Source organism: Pecten maximus, chromosome 14, assembly GCF_902652985.1.
Source record: "Pecten maximus chromosome 14, xPecMax1.1, whole genome shotgun sequence".
Lineage (NCBI taxonomy): Eukaryota > Metazoa > Mollusca > Bivalvia > Pectinida > Pectinidae > Pecten > Pecten maximus.
The window spans coordinates 14,929,876-14,953,952 of record NC_047028.1 but is presented as its reverse complement, the minus strand read 5'-3'; the positions used below and the strand labels follow the sequence as shown (position 1 = coordinate 14,953,952).

Here is a 24,077-nt window from a genome sequence, read left to right as displayed (position 1 = left end):
GTGGTATAGCATGCCACTGGTCTGGTTAATTTATCCTCATTGTATTACATGACACTGGTCTGGTTAATTGATCCATGTGGAATTACATGACCCTGATCTGGTTAATTGATCCACGTGGAATTACATGACATCGGTGTGTTTAATTGATCCGTGTGATATAACATGACACTGGTCTGGTTAATTGATCGACTTGGTATAACATGGCACTGGTCTGGTTAATTGATCCACGTGATATAACATGACACTGGTCTGGTTAATTGATCGACATGGTATAATATAACACTGGTCTGTTTACTTGATCCAGGTGTTAAAATATGATAGTGGTCTGGTTAATTAATCCACGTGAGATAATATGACACTGGTCTGGGTTTTTTATTCACGTGATATAACCTCAAACTGGTCTGGTTATGTTATCAACGTGGTATAACATGACACTGGTGTTGTTAAATGATCCAGGTGGAAAAATATGATACTTGTCTGGATTATTGCTCCACGTGGTATAACATGACACTGATCTGGTTAATTATTCCGCGTGGTATAACATGACAGTGGTCTGGTTAATTGATGGAGGTTGTAAAATATGATTCTGGTCTGGGTAATTGTTCCAAGTGGTACATCATGACACTGGTCAGATTACTTGATGAACGTTGTATAACATGACACTGGTCTGGTTAATTGATCCAAGTGGTAAAACATGACACTGGCCTGGTTAATTGATCCACGTGATATAACATGACACTGGTCTGGTTAATTGATCCACGTGGCATAACATGACACTGGTCTTGTTAATTGATCCACGTGGTATAACATGACACTGGTCTGGTTAATTGATCGACTTGGTATAATATCGGACTGGTCTGGTTAATTGATCCACGTAGTATAACATGCCACTGGTCTGGTTAATTGATGGCGGTTGTAAAATATGATACTGGTCTGAGTTATTGCTCCAAGTGGTTTAACATGGCACTGGTCTGATTACTTGATGAACGTTGTATAACATGACACTGGTCTGGTTAATTGATCCACGTAGTATAACATGCCACTGATCTGGCTAATTGATTCACGTGGTATAACATGACTCTGGTTTGCTTAATATTGATCGTCTTGGTATAATATGACACTGGTCTGGTTAATTGATCGACTTGCTATAACATGGGACTGGTCTGGTTAATTGATCCACGTTGTATAACATGCCACTGACCTTGTTAATTGATCCACGTAGTATAACATGACAGTGGTCTAGTTATTTCATAAACGTGGTATAACATGACACTGGTCTGGTTAATTGATCCAGGTGGTATAACATGACACTGGTGTGGTTAATTGATCCTCGTGGTATAACTTGGGATTGGTCTGGTTAATTGATCCACGTAATATAATGACATTTGTTTGGTTAATTGATCTACGTGGTATAACATGACACTGGTCTGGTTAATTGCTCCACGTGGTGTAACATGACTCTGATCTTGTTCATTGATCCACTAGGTATAATGACATTGGTTTGGGTAATTGATCCACGTTGATAACATGACACTAGTTTGGTTAATTGATCCACGTGATATAACATAACACTAGTCTTGTTAATTGGTCCACGTGGCAAAACATGACACTTGTCTACTTATTTTATAAACGTGGTATAACATGACGCTGGTCTTGTTAATTGATCCACGTAGTATAACATGACACTGGTCAGGTTAATTGATCCACGTGGCATAACATGACACTGGTCTAGTTATTTTATCAACTTGGTATAACATGACAATGGTGTTGTTAAATGATCCAGGTGGGAAAATATGATGCTTGTCTGGGTTATTGCTCCACGTGGTATGACATGACACTGATCTGGTTAATTGATGGAAGTGGTAAAATATGATACTGGTCTGGGTTATTGCTCCACGTGATAGAACATGACACTGATCTGGTTAATTATTCGCGTGGTATAACATGACACTGGTCTGGTTAATTGATGGCGGTTGTAAAATATGATACTGGTCTGGGTTATTGCTCCAAGTGGTATAACATGACACTGGTCTGGTTATTTCATCCACGTGGCATAACATGACACTGATCTTGTTAATTGATCCACGTGGTATAACATGACACTGGTCAGGTTAATTGATCCACGTGGTATAACATGACACTGGTTTGCTTAATATTGATCATCTTGGTATAACATGACACTGGTCTTGTTAATTGATCCACGTGGTATAACATGACACTGGTCAGGTTAATTGATCCACGTGGTATAACATGACACTGGTCTGGTTATATGATCCACATGGTATAACATGGCACTGGTTTGCTTAATATTGATCATCTTGGTATAAGATGACACTGATCTTGTTGATTGATCCACGTTGTATAACATGACACTGGTCTAGTTATTTCATAAACGTGGTATAACAATACACTGGTCTGGTTAATTGATCCATCTGGTATAACATGACACTGGTCTGGTTAATTGATCCACGTGGTATGATATGACACTGGTCTGGTAACTTGATCCACGTTTATAACATGAAACTGGTCAGGTTAATTAATCCACGTGATATAATATGGCACTGGTCTTGTTAATTGATCCACGTGGTATAACATGACACTTATCTGGTTCATTGATCCACGAGGTATAACATGACACTGGTCTGGTTACTTGATCCACGTGATATAATATGACACTGGTCTTGTTAATTGATCCACGTGGTATAACATGACACTTATCTGGTTCATTGATCCACGTGGTATAACATGACACTTATCTGGTTCATTGATCCACGAGATATAGTAACATCGGTTTGGTTAATTGATCCACGTTGTATAACATGACATTGGTCAGGTTAATTGATCCACGTGATATAATATGGCACTGGTCTTGTTAATTGATCCACGTGGTATTTCATGACACTGGTCTGGTTTATAGATCCACGTGGTATAACATGACACTGGTCTGGTTACTTGATCCACGTGATATAACATGACACTGGTCTTGTTAATTGATCCACGTGGATTACATGACACTTATCTGGTTCATTGATCCACGAGGTATAATAACATTGGTTTGGTTAATTGATCCACGTTGTATAACATGACATTGGTCAGGTTAATTGATCCACGCTGTATAACATGACATTGGTTTGGTTAATTGATCCACGTTGTATAGCATGCCATTTGTCTTATTAATTGTACCACAACAATAAATGCAAACCGATGAACAGTCTGTCATATTATTTTTTTTACATTGTCTTTTGTTTTGTCTTGACAGTAATTAGATACACATATATCGCAGTAGCTTTATATATGTATATATGTAAGTTCTCAATAATGCTAGGTATTTACATTGAGGATTGATACAAAACCACGAAATCAAAATGAAATTGGCAGATCATTACCACCCCTACGAAAATAAGAAAGAGGGAGAGAAAGACTACATTCTAACTGTTTCGAGAAATGTAGTTATAATAATCATAAGGGCAACCCTGAAAACTGATACGACCTCCGAAATTTGTTTCAACGAAGCAGTCTGATATTGTAATCAACGAAAACCAAATTGTCAAGTTTCTATCTTTATGTCTAATTTAGGTCAAAAGTAGAAAGAAAGTTTTTTTCTCCTGATTATGGATTGTTGGAAAGTATAGAACATCTCAAATTTCTGTTTGTTTGCAATGGCAAAGTTGCCATGTTAGCACGTAAGGCAGGGCTTGCACATCATTTTCCTAAGTATGTGTATTATAGCCGAGCAATTTTAACATTCGACGTTTGTTCTTAATAATTTAAGTTGTTTTAGTCGTCACATTATAAAGCTGTAGGTTCACGTGTGTGTGTATAATATACATCGACTCTTCCGGATAAATATGTCAGTATCGCGGTTAAGTTAACTTTTTATTAGAATGCTAATAGCGTTTCCGTAAAGTTTTCTGGCGGAAAATTATGGATGACCCTTCATCAAAGAAGCTACCAAAACAACATCAAAATTGCAGTATATAGGCATACATGTATATATTAAAGTCGTTACGGCCTCTTGGCTATTACCTCACATAACTAGCTGGTAGTTTATCATCTTATAGATATAATTAAAGTGTCAATTTTGAAAATTGTAACCAAATAGTTGGAATTATTTAATTTATTAATTTTGCTGGATAGCTGCGGATCGCTATTTGTATTTAAGCCTCTGCTATAATCATATTTGATTACAACGAGAAAAAGTCCAGGGAACTTTCTCAATACTGAACCTTCGCGTGTTCTGATATTCACAGAAAGTTGATAAAGTATACTTATAAATACGTATTACGTACCGCACTTCATTAAACATAAGGTATTGATAAAATTATCCATTTAGACGTTAAATATTTGTATAATGATAGATCACAAGGGTTATCCTAATACGACCAAATGGCACAATTTGAAGTCCATATTTCTTTTTTTCACCGGGGGGGGGGGGGGGGGGGGGGGGGGGGGGGGCTCCCCCAGGCCATCCTTCGAACGTACACTCGCGCTACCGGCACATTCAAACCCCTCTAGCTATGTGTATGTGTTTGTCATTTATCTACAATGTATGTGTTATAGCTTAGGCTGTCACTGTCAGTCTGTATAAATAATTTATCAGAAGACCAGTCTGTCATCAATGGGGTACATATGCACCGGAAGTTGCACTTATACTGTAGTTCACAGTTTTGATCGGAACATTTCTGCCGGAACGCTGATCGGTTATATTTGGCACAACTTATATTAGTGCGAATATTGTTATTGCTAAAAAACAATACTTCACTGTCAATCTATCACCAGGGAGTCAGATTAATCTAAACCGACCCACGTGGTTTGTTAAGAAGTGAGATTCAATAAATAAAAACAATTTGTTTTATTCGCGTAGTTTGATCTTGTTAATATCACTCGAGATTTGTTTTCATTATTTCATGGAAGCTTTCCTAAAACATACGTTTTTTAGCCAATCAAAAGCGACGTTACATATAGTGGCGTCATTGAATATAGATACAACTTAAGCTTCATTTAATTGTTTGAAGCATAATTAAATCCTTATATGGTACCGTGCATATTCATACAACTGCTCAGTACGAACCCAATAATGGAGCACACATTGTCTGTCAACCGTCACAATAACATTATAATTCCATAGTAAATTACTCAATTTGTTTAACATGGCATGGCCACTCGCGGTAGGTCTACAATGCAATTAAATATAGGATTAAGATGACTTCTATAAATCAGTTTTGTTGGCCCCGATAGAATCGTACCTAACACCTCGGTGAAGTGAGTGTGTCGTCACTACGCCACCCGACCTCTCTATTTATATGACACCAACATGTGTACTTTTGCCTTTTTTTAAACAAACTATTCCACGCAGTGGTGTTTAGAAAAAGTTGATCGTTTTTAAAACATTTCTGTTTCGTTAAACCTTGCGTCCTTGACCCGATATCTACCTGTGTGTAAGTTCAGTCTTCACGTGAGAATAGTTGAGGTCATGACCTTAGTCAGTTGTTCACAGCCTAGATAGATCAACGAACAAGAAAAAAAAAACCAATAAAATATTTTTAACAAATGAAAGGAAAAAATCCCAGTTGGTTAGTCTTAATCATTTAAAAGCAATTGCAGCTTTAAAATAATTAGTTTTAATCATTCAGATGCAAATGCAGCTTTGTATCTTTGCAAAAAACAAGTTTTAATAATCTATGTACAGATATGGTTATAAAATTTGACTTTTGAAAATCTGCAAAATCTTATTTTTCTGTTAACTTGTCGTTTAATCAGCCTTTGAACAACTGGTCCAGGATAATGACTGCTGTACCTCAATATCAAGTATGTCAATGTAGCTCCGGACTGGAGAAACCGAAAGTATTAGTGAATTGGTCTTGTTTAAGATAAAACTGTACATGCTCTAACGTTTTAGGACTATGAAATACGACTGTTTCAAATGAAGTATAGGACATTTGTATTTTTATTTTAATAATAATTTCTTTTAAACAAGTTTAAAGGGAACATTTTTATCAAAAACAAAAACAACTGCGTATGTTTGCACATTTTTTATTCATGGCTTGATAATCAAATCACCATCATTTCAAAATCATTCCTTACACCAAGAGATATTTGTACAAGATAATAAAAGTCTGGCGAGTTTCTTCTAGATGTTAAAATCAAGCTTTGAAATCAGATGGACTTGATTTCCTGTGACTAGAAGTCAAAAGTTCTAAAAGATTTCGGGATTTAGAGGATTTAAGCCTCTTCCTCTCCTTCTTCCTCCTCGAACTCTCCCTCCTCCTCGGCTGTGGCATCCTGGTACTGTTGGTACTCAGAAACCAAGTCGTTCATGTTGGATTCGGCTTCTGTGAACTCCATCTCGTCCATACCCTCACCAGTGTACCAATGCAAGAAAGCCTTACGACGGAACATAGCAGTGAACTGCTCGGAGATACGCTTGAAGAGCTCCTGGATGGCGGTGCTGTTACCAACGAAGGTAGCAGACATCTTAAGACCACGTGGTGGGATATCACAGACGGCGGTCTTGACGTTGTTGGGGATCCATTCAACGAAGTAGCTGCTGTTCTTGTTCTGAACGTTGAGGAGCTGCTCATCGACCTCCTTCATGGACATACGTCCACGGAACATAGTGGCGACGGTCAGATAACGTCCGTGACGAGGATCACAGGCAGCCATCATGTTCTTGGCGTCGAACATCTGTTGGGTCAGCTCTGGGACGGTAAGAGCCCTGTACTGCTGGCTACCACGAGATGTAAGAGGAGCGAAACCAGGCATGAAGAAATGGAGACGGGGGAAGGGAACCATGTTGACAGCCAATTTACGGAGATCGGCGTTCAGTTGACCGGGGAATCGAAGACAGGTGGTGACTCCGGACATGGTGGCGGAGACGAGATGGTTCAAGTCACCGTATGTGGGTGTGGTCAGTTTAAGGGTACGGAAGCAGATGTCGTAGAGAGCCTCGTTGTCGATACAGTAGGTCTCATCTGTGTTCTCAACAAGCTGGTGGACGGAGAGGGTGGCGTTGTATGGTTCGACCACGGTGTCAGATACCTAAAAAGATAAAATGATTTATGTTTTAGCATAAAATATCAAAGGAGAAACCTTAATAAGGTGTATTTGACACTGGAACTCAGTCGGATTTTTTTTAGAAAATAATAATTTCATTGTGTTTGTACTAAATGTCAAAAAGATAATGAATTATTTAAGTTGTAATAAATTACCTTTGGTGATGGTACAACGGAGAATGTGTTCATGATCCTGTCGGGGTATTCTTCACGGATTTTGGAGATGAGGAGAGTTCCCATTCCGGATCCGGTACCACCACCAAGAGAATGTGTAAGCTGGAATCCCTGAAGACAGTCACAGCTTTCTGATTCCTTGCGGACAACATCAAGAACAGAGTCTACGAGCTCAGCGCCTTCTGTGTAATGTCCCTTAGCCCAGTTGTTTCCAGCACCACTCTGTCCGAACACAAAGTTGTCTGGTCTGAAGATTTGTCCGAAAGGACCAGATCTGACAGAGTCCATGGTTCCGGGCTCCAAATCCACCAAGACAGCTCGGGGAACATATTTGCCTCCTGGAATACAACGGTTTTGTTCATTAATGACTATTTATAGAATGACATACTTTGTCTAGTGATGACGTTAAGAAGGTTTTTTTCGGCATAGCCGTATAATTTTCTTTTTGCCCCGGATATGACGCGACAGGTGGCGTTACTGGTCAAGATGAAGTATGTGATTGGTCAATGTAGCGGTAAATGAAAAATGCAGATATGCAGTTAAAGATGAAACAAAATTGTATCTATTCAAATGACACATTAACAAAATCATATTCCTGATTAAAATGCAGTCTTATTATCACCAAAAATGATTCAAACTGATATAATTTTGTTATCCGAGTGGAAACTGTGCATTTATTAATTAGTTCGTTAATTTATTTCACCAGCAGATTTACATTTTAACCACCAGCATTAAACTATGCCGTTTATCTTTTTTTTTAAAGATATTTCTTGTTTGTTTTTGTTTTGTTTTTTATTAATTTTTTTTTCAAAAGTGAGTATTTTTCAATACAGTGACAATAATACTTCATTCAAACTAAACAGCAATCCATTTAAAACATTTTTTCTTTCATATGATCACAATCATGCCATACAGATTATACTAAGCAGATTTTTATAACTAATGTCTGCATAAAGAGAGTTAATATTTCATTTAATATAACACTGTATGCTATAACGAAGAAAAGGGGGTGAAAGAAAAAAAAAGAATCTGATAACGGGACAGGAATGAGAGAGAAGAAAAGAAAAGATAAGAACAGATATCAGAGGAGTAATGAAAGTCAAAACTAAGCTAGATACTAATTTAGGTTAAGTTACAGGATAGTTACAGAAAAATATTTTTTTTATAGGGAAAGACGAATTTGTTATCAGCCTAATTCGTTAACGACGTAAAGAAGTTGCTAAGTAACAATCACTGGCACCGATATCACGAAACTTCATGTAACAACCCAAGAATACATAACTATAAATGTTAGTTTTCACGCATTGTATTTACCTGTGGCCTCATTGTAGTACACGTTGATCCTCTCCAACTGAAGGTCGGAATCTCCGTGGTATGTGCCGGTGGGGTCAATTCCGTGTTCATCAGAAATGACTTCCCAGAACTGAAAGAAAAATGATCGTAGTTGTAGAATTGAAATTCAAGTTTATTTGTGTATAATCGTTATCAAAATAAAATGATGTAATTTTGAAGTTTTGAAAAAAAAAATCAATAAAATTTCACTTGGTTTGATCGAGTCACCTCCCTTGTTGACGATGACCTCACTTTTTAGATATTCCTGTTTTGAAGCACCTTATTATACGACAAATAATTTTAAAACTTTCTAATGTCATATTAAAAAGACGACTTCATTAAAAAATTAAATAATATCTTAATATTCCTTTATATTATGTGATACTGTGTTATACCTCACAAGGACATGTCAATCAATGGATATCAATGAAGGTACAATATATATATAATATACTTATATAATTAACTCCTAACTAATATATATTATGTTCCTACCTTAGCTCCGATCTGGTTGCCGCACTGGCCAGCCTGCATATGTACGATTTCCCTCATTTTGGTAGTTGGGGCTGTCTGTAGTTCCTTACAATGTTAGCGTGTCTGCTTTCTATTCCGTACTGGTCTGATAATGGGTGTCCACGGGCTTTTATACCGCAGCTATGGTATCGGGGCTTAAGGGCTCACGTCACTAATTTTTTTTATAATATTCTCAAAGGCTCAAATGAATTATCTGATACTTAAGATAAACCCAGATTATAATTTCTAAAGGTTTTTATTACTTAGCATTAATCCAGAAAGCGATATTGGTCATTCGTTACACATGGATATTCGGGTCGTCAATACACTAGGCCGAGCTGGTAACCAAACAATAGACGCAATCCTAGATCTTATATAAAGCTAAATGGAAGTGCTGGAACTCTTAGTGGTATCATGTTAACCCAATTAGTCATTAAAATGAGAAAGAAAATTAAGAGCATTTAGATAAAAAGAAAATTTTAAGTTCGAGAAGATTTTACTCGACATTTTTATGCCAGAATACGCCTAAATCATAAATTGGGTATAAATTATAAAAATAATTTAAAAAAAATAAACAACTTTATTTTGCCAAAATTAGCAGAATTTGATTAAAATAAGTTAAGATATTTTCTCATACTTTGCAAGACTTGCTAAGTCAATACAATTATTAACTATGATCGTATCAAACAATTAATTTGAGATTACTTTATTCAGAAAAAGAATCAATGTGAATTTTAATGGAAGTGAGTGATTGATTTAAATAATAATCAACTGTATATTTCTGAAATCAAATGATGTTTAAACTTTCGTTTTAAGATTATCAATGATATAGATTAAGGACAAGAACTTCGATACATTGTGTTGGTATTAAACACTGGAGATCAAAATTCCAACACTGAGATAGATAATTAAACATTGGGATTTACTAGTAGTAATTAGTAGGTATCTTTGTTTCTGCATATACTTTTTAATTAAACAAATATAGTGGGATATAAAACAAAGTCTGCTGAGTTGATACATGTGACGTAGTTTGTGTTTCTTATAAAATATATCTCGGGATATGACACCGGACAGGGCACTGAGTTTTTCTGGTCTTATATTTAAACGTACACATTTGTGTAATTTATAAATATTTCACGAGATAATCTACACAATCGTCCATACTTATCAGGTTGGTTGAGAGGGTGGATTTGTAGCGGTAGGATTTGTAAAGGCTTTCATTGATTGTCCTACCAGCCAGTAAAGTGGGGTAGATTATCGACCTCGGTAATAAAGCGGTATTATAGAAGGTCAACACAACGTCCTCGGGTAGACAAATAAACCGAAACTCTATATTGACACACATCTCAACCGTCAGAGTGTGACATACACGCCCATTGTATACACCCAATTGTGGCTCTGGTACAAATACACTATCACTATACACAGTTTGTATGTGTGTTTTTTTCTAATTTGTCACTATACACAGTTTGTATGTGTGTGTGTTTTTTTTTCTAATTTGTCACTATACACAGTTTGTATGTGTGTGTTTTTTTTCTAATTTGTCACTATACACAGTTTGTATGCATGTTAAAGTTTGTCACTATCCACAGTTTGTAAGTGTTTTAAAGAGTGTAATTATCTACAGTTTGTATGTGTTTTTGAGTTTGAAAAATCAAAATACAATGTACTCTGTCAATATCCATAGCTTATTTCTAGGTTTTTAATTTAAATTTATGAGTAAATAGATACAGCCCCAGTATAAATAGCTTGTATATGTTTTAAGTTGAAATACCAGAGAGCAAAATTATAAAAAAAAAAATCATAATCCATAACTTGTATAGGTTTTATTGTTTAAAGTTTAGGAATACAAAGAGTTCAATGGCAATATACATGGTTTGTTTGTGTCTTGAAGTTTAAATTAACAAATATACCCTTATTATGTATTTTTGTATGTGTTTGAAGTTTTAAGTTTAGAAATTGTAATGACTCAAGCTAGATATTTCTTTTAACTTTTAGCTAACATTTACTTTTAAAATTTTCAAATCTGTATGGCCATTCAGTGTTGAAGTGTTATAACATAAGAGTAAGGCTTGGAGCCCCCAGACAGTGGTAAGTGTCAAATCAGGACATACAGTAATACAATGACTTCCCTAAGGCATCAACCTTTTAACCAGCCTTCATTTATGCTTCAGGCATAAAGACAATGTATAATCAGGATTATCTCCCCTGACAATTATTTCAACTGGTAATTACATATAATTATCCTCTTCCGTTAATTTTAACGATTATATCAAATTTACTTCGCGCAATATTGAAATTAATGCCCGGAGTGGTATCACGTATCTGAAAACTTGTTTATAATATATAATTATACCACTTCCGGAATAAAAATATAAGTGTTTAATATCGAAGTGTGAATTCTTTTGTTTATGTGATTCAAATATCGAAGTTAAATGGTTTTGTAAATACATTTTAAAAAATATAGCCATACCATAAAACAAGATGCCCAGGGGCCTGTATCGTATCTCCCCTGTATAGTTCAACAATTATATTACACATGAACACTTTCATTTCATGGTTCAACAGATAAATGATTTATAACAAATTCAGTTTCTTTGATATCTTATCTTTAGTTTCTCTTTGTGCCAGCCCTTATGTGGGTATTATTTAGTTGGGCGCCAATATAACAGGAGAGGCTGGACTCGAACCCAGACCCTCCGAAGAGCTACCTGGCCACCGTCATTCAGCCCAGTCCAGTTCTGTGACATTGCTCCCTCTTTCAAAAAGGTCTTCGACCCCGAAGAAGAACCAGCGTCCATGTAACAACGATTCCCCTTTACCTAGAAATGCTACAGACCATGTACTGACCAATACGTCTTTATTCTCTTAGAAGAGTGAGGATTGTATCATCCACACAATAATGTTCTAGATCCGAAGGGAGCAAAACTGTCCTATAGAAGAAGGAGTTTAAATGATATACTTCAAAGCCCCCCCTCCCCTTCCCCAAAGAGCTGGACTCTCAATTTATACAACATTGAATCCACTACACCCAACAGTGATTGAGACAAAATTTGATCGAAAACCACAAACTGACGCTCTGGAAGGTCTTTGTATCGATTTAAAGAAAAAGTTGATGGACGGGCGGACAATGGACGGGCGGACAACGGACGCTGCGCCATGGTATCCCCTGGACCAAGTGAGCTAGTGGTATGGAATCCTATCGCTCACTTAGAAAAAGGTATTTGATAATTCTCTTCATTTTCTCCACAATGAAGTTTGTATAAACATAATAATCCAATTGAATTACAAAATGTACAGAGTTACTTTTCAAACGAAAAGAATTTGATTATTATTGTGCAAAAAGCAGTCGAATAAGTGTCGAATACTTGATAACATTTTTTCTGTAGACCACATGATAACTTCTATTTATGTGACATTTTTTCTCGTCCCTATATCCCCATGTCAGTTGCGAGGACATTAAGTCTTGAGCAAACAAGTCTGTGTACAAAGGAATATCGTCCAATATACGTACTGTAAACACTACATGGTGATAGATGTCGTACCACAGCTTATGTAGTACCTATATATACCCGCACACACTTCATTCTCACCATATCGATTAATTTGCGAACCAGTAGGTCAATTTTCTTCATAACTTGAATGATTAAATGCTGTATTTTGAATGGTTTCCATAACGCGCGTGTCCTGTTAATATTAAAGTCAATATTGTTGTATAACCGGTAACGACATATGCTACGTAAATCAGCATATCGTACTTCGTGTTAGATTTATTTCAGCTTTTCACTTCCTTAACTACCATTTCTACCACAATAGGTGGGTGTTATTCAGCTCCCAAGGCATGCAATAATCATTACAACTGTTTTTAAAATAACATTCAGTTTATACCAGACGTGGAATAAACCCTAAACGTGTTTTGATTGGTTGACACGGTGACATTTGACCCGAACTGCAATTGTTATCAACGTCATCAATAATCGAATGACGTCACATCACCGGGTCCCGGCCGTCACTTGTACACCTTATTTGCACACCCTAACTTAGACTTGGCCGAAACAGGTCTCACGACTCGTGAATTTTGGATATTTTTTCACACTCGTAAGTTATTTTGTAAAAGTAACAAAAAACTCGCTAAAGCTCGTATCTTTAGTAACTTTAGAAAAATAACTTACTCGAGTGAAATAAATTACATTTCCACCAACCACTCGTTGCGTAACCTCTATTTATATAGTACTACTTCGAGAATTATTATTCCACACTTCTAGTGTACATGTATATCTGAGGAGAAACAGTCGTGTTCATACGAACCTATACCCAGTTTCCATCTAAACCTGTAATGCTAACTGGATATGTATTCCTTTGTTAACTGTATATTAATAACCATATCCATATTGTGTTAATCGTTAATGTTATACACTATCTTGACCTTGATTTGATTCACTTTGAAGAGACTATTAATATCATACACATCATGTTGGAATTATTCCCCCTTATCATGTCCTCCTTTATAGTTTAAACCTAGGTGGCGCTATGTGTGCCGCCCTGAAAATTCATTATTGACTCTACTTCTGATGATCTGAGCCTACATACGTATTGTCATACATTTTACCTATTTTACCATATAATATATCCATGTCATCAAAACCTTACGACACATATATACTAACACTGTCGTGGTATCAATTTTCCATAAATGAATGACGTCATACACTAAAAAATGTATTGGCAGTCGAAATTTCCTTCTCAAAGTGGGATCTATTGTAGGATTTTCGCATATTTTCTCACGAATATGAGTAATGAGATGATGGAATCTAACACATTACATTTTTTTATAAAGAGAAACTAACAGTCATCTCCATGTCACATTGAGAAAAAACAATTAAATTTAACATTGATACTTATGATAATAGATAATCTATAGTTATCTATTAGTTTTAGAACATTTTGTGGTTTATGTCACAGATCAGCTTCATTAGACAGCGCAGATCAAGTTATCGTCTTAAGTATATTTTAAACACATGATTCATAATTATGGTTAGTTGATTCCATTTTAATGCAAATCGTATTATGTTAACTGTGGTCAAATTATTTTCATTTCATTTCATACATTCCCATTGCTAACAATGGTCATAAAACAAGAGGAAGACAACATCGCATTGACGTCATGTTTTATTTGTCTGTATTAGTACTATCTTGTTATGTTTGACTACGGCTGTGTTTACACTCTAATCAAATTATTAGTTTATTTCTGGCGTATATTACTATGTACTTCCGGTTTAAAGTGATGGATACCTTCACATCATTACAGTTCGTTTTTATCTATTTCGTGATCTACTGCGGTTCATAGATATGTGTTCCTCCCTTCAAAATTTTGTTGAATTAATAATTAATGACAGCTTGACTATGCGAATATCTTTATATGTATGTGTCTTTTGCATATATGCTTCCTCGCCTTCCTCCTCGTCAAACTCTCCCTCCTCCTCGGCTGTAGCATCCTGGTACTGTTGGTACTCGGACACCAAGTCGTTCATGTTGGATTCGGCCTCTGTGAACTCCATCTCGTCCATACCCTCACCAGTGTACCAATGCAAGAAAGCCTTACGACGGAACATAGCGGTGAACTGCTCGGAGATACGTTTGAACAGCTCCTGAATGGCAGTGCTGTTACCAACGAAGGTAGCAGACGAGATGTACCAAAAGATTACCTGACTTCGATTTTCTGTCACTTAACAAGTCATCGTAATTCCTGCATATTAACTCCGATTATGAATTATTGACCATTCCGTCATCCAATCACACATCAAGTAATCCACTATTGTCACGGCTTCGTCCTGTGATGTTAGCGATTATATTATCATTTTTCCTCAGAAGTCAGAGATGACAAAGAGTGACCATGATAAAGCCTCTCTTCACTACACATTATGAATGTTAAAAATAAACTACTGTTAAACTGCCTCTATGTCAGTTAGTATCGGATACCAGGCCATTGTTTTATCAATGTCTCTTAAATTAAGGGAATTCCTTAACTTTAAATTTTCCGTATGAAAGTATTATTAGATTTAAGAGAAAACAAATGAAGGGAGTTTCTCTTAAACTCCGTAATGTTTTCATATCGAAATTTTCAGTTTAGTATTTTCCTGAATTTAGGGTTAGTTGATGAAACTGGACAACAGACCTTTCACCTTGCCAGAGGTCATCTAGCGATGAAGAAATCTTAATACACATTACTTTATATTGGTAACGTTGTTTTTTTATTTGTCTGCATTACCCTTGTAGTAAACACAGGATAAAACAGAATTACCTTAGCTCCGATCTGGTTGCCGCATTGGCCGGCCTGTATATGTACGATTTCCCTCATGTTGGTAGCTGTGTCTGTCTGTGATTCCGAAGTGGTCAACTTCGCCGATAATGATATGTTGTCTAGTGTCCCTTGGACTTTTATATCAAAGCTATGGAGCTCGGCCAACGATCCGGCTCAGTGATTCACTATTATCAATATAGGTTCGTGCGAATAAAAGGAATTAAAGATAAGGTTTGGTTACGTGTTTTATCATACCATAGCCGTCTTGTTTAAGGTCCCATTTATCAGATCTATTAAATACCTTATTTGACATGGAGTGGTATCGGGTATCGATCTACTGCTAGCTTTTTATACGGGGTAGGGATCTACTATTTAATTATTGTACCTCACACGGTGTCAGGTTGTCCTGTATTACTAATGTTTGTTACACTCACTGCCATGGAGAAATGCTATTTTAATTGACGAAGAGTTGACCACTTGAATTAATCTAAGGCAAAAGTACCATGTCTCAAACTAGATATGCTTATAGACTGTTGACAGTAAAAAGGAGAAACACTGATAATTAGAAAGGCAGTCGAAACACGCTTCCAAGGTGATACCAAATTTTGATTTAACGTAATATTTGCGATGAATTGACATTCAAGGGTCTGTAACACCCTATAATTATATCAAACGTAGTAAGAAAAGCGTATCTATGTAGGTAGAAAGTACGTGCCTTTGGTTTATATGTAATACAACTGTAACGTTTAACGGTTGAACAAGTGACACGTAAATGTATATCGCCTTTATATATAAATGTAATCATTTTTTCAATAATTGCTGAGTAATGAATATAAAACTTCCGTAAGGTTGTTTGGTAGGGCCATCTTACAGCTGTTTTTTACTTCTAGGACTCGTCAGTGATGTTTGGGCAATCGTACAGCTAGTTTCTCCTTCAAGGAATTGTAAGTGATGCTAGGGCCAAAATACAGCTGTTTTATCCTTCTAGGACACGTCAGTGTTGCTAGACGAGGAAAAATATATATATTCCTCGTAGCTTATTCTTTCATTTACATACAAAATATAAAATCAATAATAGAAAATATAAGTGCATTTCCTGTTTTACACACGCCTTTCTTTGATCTGTATATGCATCGGAACATTTCAGACACGAGTTTCTGTTAATATATATAGCATCACTCACGAATCCCAGATTGACATAATACTGATATGGTACATAACTTTATACTCATATAGACATATATTTATAGTGATTATTGACCCAGCATATCTATCAAGTCTCATTGGAAGAATTTGTCCCATGCAGTACTGAGGAGTCATAAAAAAATGAAATGACTGTAAAATATAATTATAGTTCTATATTCATCATGCTGCAGCAATTAATAATTCCTTACTGAAAGGTGTTCTCTAACGTGTATCTGTTCTACAATCCTTTACCTAAATGTTCATATTACCTCCTCATCATTAGTGATAATATAACAAGGAATACCGACATTCAAGCAAACCCGTAACTTAAATCGATAAAACGAGGTTAAAGCTATTAATAAAATATACAATAGCAAGAGACCATTGAAACAACACAAGAAGCCTTACACAAGGTGTTCCGAAGGGTAAGCGTCTTCTGTTTAATGACGACAATCGAAATGAAAATCTAGGTCCAATCACTAGGTCTTAGAAGAACCACTAGGCATACCAATAAACATCGAACACGTATGACTTCATATCGCACTATCAAGATATCAGTCATAAAATCTTTCCATGGTCTACTTCTGCGTCTGTTGAAACTGTGTGTTATCAGTTTTCCGTCAGTAGTATTTCACGGAAATCGTGGTAATAGAAACAATCCCTTGGAAACCGTATGTAGGGGAAACAATGATGCTACAATCAAGAAATGGAAACTGACTGTCCGTGATGGTTATATTGTAAGTAAAGATCTCGAGTATACATTAAACTTTATGTAGCTGACATAATTTAAATAGTACGTTATCTCAGGATAAGAATTATCTGATGACAATATATAATGTGTTATATTGTTTATAACGACATCTAGATGTGCATGCAAATACAAGTGTATGTTTTCTTTAAATTACGAAAATTACGAGTTATTTTTAGAATTGAATGCGTTTTGTTTTATCAAAGTTGTAACAATGCTATCATTGAATAAATAATGTCGAGAACATTTGTATGTTTTATTAAATATAGGAATTAAGATATTAACTTTAGTGTGTCACCAAGCAAAGGTCAGTCAACATGATGGAATGGACATTGTCAGTAATTTTGTTTTAGGAACAAAGAAACTTGTATCACAGACATTGAAAATCGCATTTAACATCTGAATCTGCACACAGATTTGCATTATTTAAGACAATGTTAAAGGGTTTGGTATATTGTTGAACTCTGTTCCAGAAAATGACACAGTGTATTGTAATTTATACCTTTAATGAGCTGTATACTTAACTACAAAACTGTGTGTACGCAGTTACCTTTAAAATCTTTGATGGCCAGCCAGATAACAGCCTTTTGTCTTCGAGTCCATTGTTGTTTTCGACATACTATCTCGGCCAACGTAAAAGAAGAACTAGAAAACACATCAAACTTTCAACTGATTTTTATTACTTGTTTTTGATTTGAATCTAATATTGTCATTTTGTTTCTTAGTCAACCTAATGAATAAATCTTTTTTGAATTTCCTAAAAATAAGCCCCGTACTCAGCAGGACCAATGAGAGTAAAGAATTAGTTAATACGGCAGTGATTGAAATTTAGTCCATAGAAACTAGTTCACTAGAATTAGGCTTCCTCGCCTTCCTCCTCCTCAAACTCTCCCTCCTCCTCAGCTGTGGCATCCTGGTACTGTTGGTACTCGGACACCAAGTCGTTCATGTTGGATTCGGCCTCTGTGAACTCCATCTCGTCCATACCCTCACCAGTGTACCAATGCAAGAAAGCCTTACGACGGAACATAGCAGTGAACTGCTCGGAGATACGCTTAAAGAGCTCCTGGATGGCGGTGCTGTTACCAACGAAGGTAGCAGACATCTTAAGACCACGTGGTGGGATATCACAGACGGCGGTCTTGACGTTGTTGGGGATCCATTCAACGAAATAGCTGCTGTTCTTGTTCTGAACATTGAGGAGCTGCTCATCGACCTCCTTCATTGACATACGTCCACGGAACATGGTGGCGACGGTCAGATAACGTCCGTGACGAGGATCACAGGCAGCCATCATGTTCTTGGCGTCGAACATCTGTTGGGTCAGCTCTGGGACAGTAAGAGCCCTGTACTGCTGGCTACCACGAGATGTAAGAGGAGCGAAACCAGGCATGAAGAAATGGAGACGGGGGAAGGGAACCATGTTGACAGCCAATTTACGGAGATCGGCGTTCAGTTGACCGGGGAATCGGAGACAGGTGGTGACTCCGGACATGGTGGCGGAGACAAGATGGTTCAAGTCACCGTATGTGGGTGTGGTCAGTTTGAGAGTACGGAAGCAAATGTCGTACAGGGCTTCATTGTCGATACAGTAGGTCTCATCTGTGTTCTCAACAAGCTGGTGGACGGATAGGGTGGCGTTGTATGGTTCGACTACGGTGTCCGACACCTAGATTTAAATTAAACAAAATACAAAAATAAATTTTACACCTTCAAACCCTTCATTCTATTAAAAAAAGTTAACTGATGTTAAGAAACTTTGCAGTCATGAATTATTCTTAGATATATTATTCTCTCATTATATGCTATTCTCTCATATACACGTGTATTTGAAGAAAAGGTCAATTTACCTTTGGTGATGGTACAACAGAGAATGTGTTCATGATTCTGTCTGGGTATTCTTCACGAATTTTGGAGATGAGGAGAGTTCCCATTCCGGATCCGGTACCACCACCAAGAGAATGTGTAAGCTGGAATCCCTGAAGACAATCACAACTTTCTGATTCTTTACGAACAACATCAAGAACAGAGTCTACGAGCTCAGCGCCTTCTGTGTAATGTCCCTTAGCCCAGTTGTTTCCAGCACCACTCTGTCCGAACACAAAGTTGTCTGGTCTGAAGATTTGACCAAAAGGACCAGATCTGACAGAGTCCATGGTTCCGGGCTCAAGATCAACCAACACAGCTCTGGGGACATATTTACCTCCTGTAAATGGGTAAGGAATATATGGTAGAGGTTAAAATAATGACAATGGGCAAAATAGTGATTTAGTTTTATTTAGATGAATCTACGAGTATCGTATAGCTTGTTAACGAAGGGTCGAATAGTTTCTATAGTTTCTAAAAATGATTTAATTCTAAATGGAAGAAAACGCCACATGTTTAAAATCAATTGATTGATTACCTGTGGCTTCATTGTAGTACACGTTGATCCTCTCCAACTGAAGGTCGGAATCTCCGTGGTATGTACCGGTGGGGTCAATTCCGTGTTCATCAGAAATAACTTCCCAGAACTGAAACATTGAAGGAAATTTGAATCGATGAGAAAAATATACACTTCACATTGGATTTCATTAAAAGATAAATTTGATTAGAAATGTCTTTCAAGCAGCAAGATATCAAAAATCTGGTCCACTACTTATTCATAGACATTTTAATTATTTTATTTTTCATTATTGTTAAGCAGTTACTTTTCGTTGTAGCAACAATAATATATTATATAAGTATCGTTTTATATTGTTATTTGTTATACTTATACACAAACAGTTATGAATATCTACCTTAGCACCGATCTGGTTGCCGCATTGGCCAGCCTGCATATGTACGATTTCCCTCATGTTGATGTGTGTCTGTGTTGCCGATCTTCTCCGTAGTGGTTTGTACTGCGGGATCCAGATCTTTTATACGGGAGCCATGGTGCTGAGCTAGCGAACCTTGATTAAATTCTTCATTGTTCTAACTCGACCGACCCAGTAATTTACCGGTGGACTGATAATCTATTGATAGTGATAATTGTTATGACCAAACTGTCGGGTATCTACGAGGCCGGACCCAGATCCATTACAGGGTTTTAATTACAGACAAGGCTAGAGTATTACTAATGATTTCGGTATATATTCCCGTACAAGTCCAATATCATCGGGAATTTTCATTAATCACTGCATTAATTTTCACAACAGCAGAAAACCGTTATCATTTACAAAATGTTTACATAAAAGAACAATATAATGTAACGGGGTCCGACATGTCGTCCATATGAAATACACCTATTGTTACTCCTATTGTTACTCCTATTGTTACTCCTATTGTACTCGTCCATTGTGGGTTTTTACGCAGTGTACAGCGAAACATAACTGTTCAAAAAAAGAAAAATACTAACCCCGCGAATTTAAAACACTATACAGTTTCTGGCATCGATATAACGTATAAGAGAGAAATCTTTATTGTTGATGACCTTGTTATATTATTAGTTTTACTACGTGATTCCAATCATCAGTTCTAAGTTTATATGTCTGGCGATTCCGTTGTCATCACCCTACATCTCAATTTAAGAATGTGACTTGTCTTGGATTTCACATAGATTTGTATGGTGGGTGTCGTCAATGAAACAAAGGACGCTTATGCTTTAGGACACCTGGTCTTATCATATCTGTATGTTTTTATGTGTCCCCATACTAATATATGTGTTGTTTATATTTTGCCGTCATGTTATAGATTTTGAGTCAGAGTTATGGTTTATGGAATGTATCGGTATTCTCCATTGTTTTATACTGGATTTAAAACATGAATGGTGCTTTTCATATAGAATTATGTTTGATACAATAAACAATGCAAATGCTTTTATCTCATTGATGTGCAAACGGCATCACTCTGATCAGGGGACATACTCATACTGGTTATACCATGCGACCTTGAGGTTATATTGGTAATGTAATAAGAGTTATGACCTTGGAGTTGTGTAGGTTGGAATTCAAAACAATCTATCACTTTGCAGTGATATTAGTTGGGATTAAATTAGAATTATCACACTGGAGTAATGTTGGTTGAGATTCAAAAGAAGTTATGACTTTGGAGTGATATTGGATGTTGTCAATGAAAGCTATAGCATTGTTATTATATTGGTTGGAGTTCAATGAGGGCGACAGCTATCAGTTTGGAGTAATATTGGTTGGAATTAACACACCCTACTTACCCTCCTACACAAATCCTGTTTATCCTCCTAAACCAATCTGGTTTAAACTCCTACACTGGCCCTGTTTACCCTCTTAAACAGACCCTGTTTAGCCCCCCCCCCCCCCCCCCCCTGACCCTGTTACCCTCCTACACAAACCCTGTTTACTCTCCTATACAGACCCTGTTTACCCTCCTACACAGATCCTGTTTACTCTCTTACACAGACCCTGTTTACCCTCCTACACAGATCCTGTTTACTCTCTTACACAGACCCTGTTTACCCTCCTACACAGATCATGTTTACCCTCCTACACAGACCATGTTTACCCTCCTACGCTTAACCCCGTTTACTCTCCTACACAGACCCTGTTTACCCTCCTACACAAATCATGTTTATCCTCCTAAACAAATCTGGTTTAAACTCCTACACTGACCCTGTTTACCCTCTTAAACAGACCCTGTTTAGCCCCCTACTGACCCTGTTTACCCTCCTACACAGATCATGTTTACCCTCCTACACAGATTCTGTTTACCCTCCTACACAAACCCTATTTACCCACCTAAACTGACCCTGTTTACCCTCTTACACAGACCCTGTTTATTCCCCTACACAGACCCTGTTTACCCTCCTACGCTTAACCCCGTTTACCCTCCTACACAGACCCTGATTAACCTCCTATATAGACCCTGTTAACCCTCCTACACAGACCCCGTTTACCCTCTTACACAGACCCTGTTTACCCTCCTACACAGACCCTGTTTACCCTCCTACACAGATCCTGTTTACCCTCCTACACAAACCCTATTTACCCTCCTACACAAACCCTATTTACCCTCCTACACAAACCCTATTTACCCTCCTACACAGACCATGTTTACCCTCCTACGCTTAACCCGTTTACTCTCCTACACAGACCCTGTTTACCCTCCTATAAAGACCCTGTTTACTCTCCTACATAGACCCTGATTACCCTCCTACACAGATCCTGTTTACTCTCTTACACAGACCCTGTTTTCCCTCCTAAGCTTAACCCGTTTACCCTCCTACACAGACCCTGTTTACCCTCCTACACAAACCCTGTTTACTCTCCTACACAGATCCTGTTTACCCTCCTACACAAACCCTGTTTACTCTCCTACACAGATCCTGTTTACCCTCTTATACATGCCCTGTTTACCCTCCTACACAAACCCTGTTTACCCTCCTACACAAACCCTGTTTACTCTCCTATACAGACCCTATTTACCCTCTTATACATGCCCTGTTTACCCTCCTACACACACCCTGTTTACTCTCTTACACAGATCCTGTTTACCCTCCTACACAAACCCTGTTTACTCTCCTACACAGATCCTGTTTACCCTCCTACACAAACCCTGTTTACTCTCCTATACATACCCTATTTACCCTCTTATACAGGCCCTGTTTACCCTCCTACACACACCCTGTTTACCCACTTACACAGACCCTAATTACCCTCCTACACATATCCTGTTAACTCTCCTATACAGACCCTATTTACCCTCTTATACATGCCCTGTTTACCCTCCTACACAAACCCTGTTTACTCTCCTACACAGATCCTGTTTACCCTCTTATACAGGCCCTGTTTACCCTCCTACACATACTCTGTTTACCCTCCTACACAGATCCTGTTTACCCTCCTACACAGACCCTGTTTACTCTCCTACACAAACCCTGATTACCCTCCTACATAGACCCTGTTTACCCTCCTACACAGACCCTGTTTACTCTCCTACACAGATCCTGTTTACCCTCCTACACAGACCCTGTTTACTCTCCTACACAAACCCTGATTACCCTCCTACATAGACCCTGTTTACCCTCCTACACAGACCCTGTTTACTCTCCTACACAGATCCTGTTTACCCTCCTACACAAACCCTGTTTACCCTCCTACACACACCCTGTTTACCCACTTACACAGACCCTGTTTACCCTCCTACACAGACTCTGTTTACCCTCCTACACAGACCATGTTTACTCTCCTACGCTTAACCCCGTTTACTCTCCTACACAGACCCTGTTTACCCTCCTATCAAGACCTTGTTTACTCTCCTACATAAACCCTGATTACCCTCCTACACAGATCCTGTTTACTCTCTTACACAGACCCTGTTTACCCCCTAAGCTTAACCCGTTTACCCTCCTACACAGACCCTGTTTACTCTCCTACACATATCCCGTTTACCCTCTTACACAGACCCTGTTTACCCTCCTACACAGACCCTGTTTACTCTCCTACAAAAACCCTGTTTACCCTCCTACACAGACCATGTTTGTTAACCCTCCTACAAAGACCGTTTTCCCTCCTACACAGACCCTGTTTGTTTACCCTCCTACACAAATCCTGTTTTCCCTCCTACACAAACCCTGTTTACCCTCCCACACAAACCCTGATTACCCTCCTACACAGACCCTGTTTACCCTCCTACGCTTAACCCCGAGGACATCAACAAATAGGTCATATGAGGGTTGGTGTCTCAGCCATCATTTGAGGACGGGTGTCAAAGGACAACAACAGTCAGGGTCATATGAGGGCTGGTATATCGGGGACACCAACAGTCAGGGCCATAT

At 37.6% G+C, this 24,077-nt stretch overlaps 2 protein-coding genes across 2 annotated transcripts; both read right to left on the bottom strand.

Annotated features, from left to right (window-relative positions):
• Positions 1-6,017: 6,017 nt before the first annotated feature.
• On the bottom strand, positions 6,018-9,242 carry LOC117342558 (tubulin beta chain-like). Its single transcript, XM_033904743.1, has 4 exons — positions 9,054-9,242; positions 8,541-8,649; positions 7,209-7,564; positions 6,018-7,038 (listed from the first exon to the last, which is right to left on the bottom strand). The coding sequence occupies exons 1-4, from the start codon at positions 9,108-9,110 to the stop codon at positions 6,223-6,225; spliced, it is 1,338 nt and encodes a 445-aa protein (XP_033760634.1). The 5' UTR covers positions 9,111-9,242; the 3' UTR covers positions 6,018-6,222.
• Positions 9,243-17,991: 8,749 nt separating this feature from the next.
• Positions 17,992-20,216, bottom strand: LOC117342565 (tubulin beta chain-like). Its single transcript, XM_033904753.1, has 4 exons — positions 20,086-20,216; positions 19,710-19,818; positions 19,156-19,511; positions 17,992-18,974 (listed from the first exon to the last, which is right to left on the bottom strand). The coding sequence occupies exons 1-4, from the start codon at positions 20,140-20,142 to the stop codon at positions 18,162-18,164; spliced, it is 1,335 nt and encodes a 444-aa protein (XP_033760644.1). The 5' UTR covers positions 20,143-20,216; the 3' UTR covers positions 17,992-18,161.
• Positions 20,217-24,077: the final 3,861 nt, after the last annotated feature.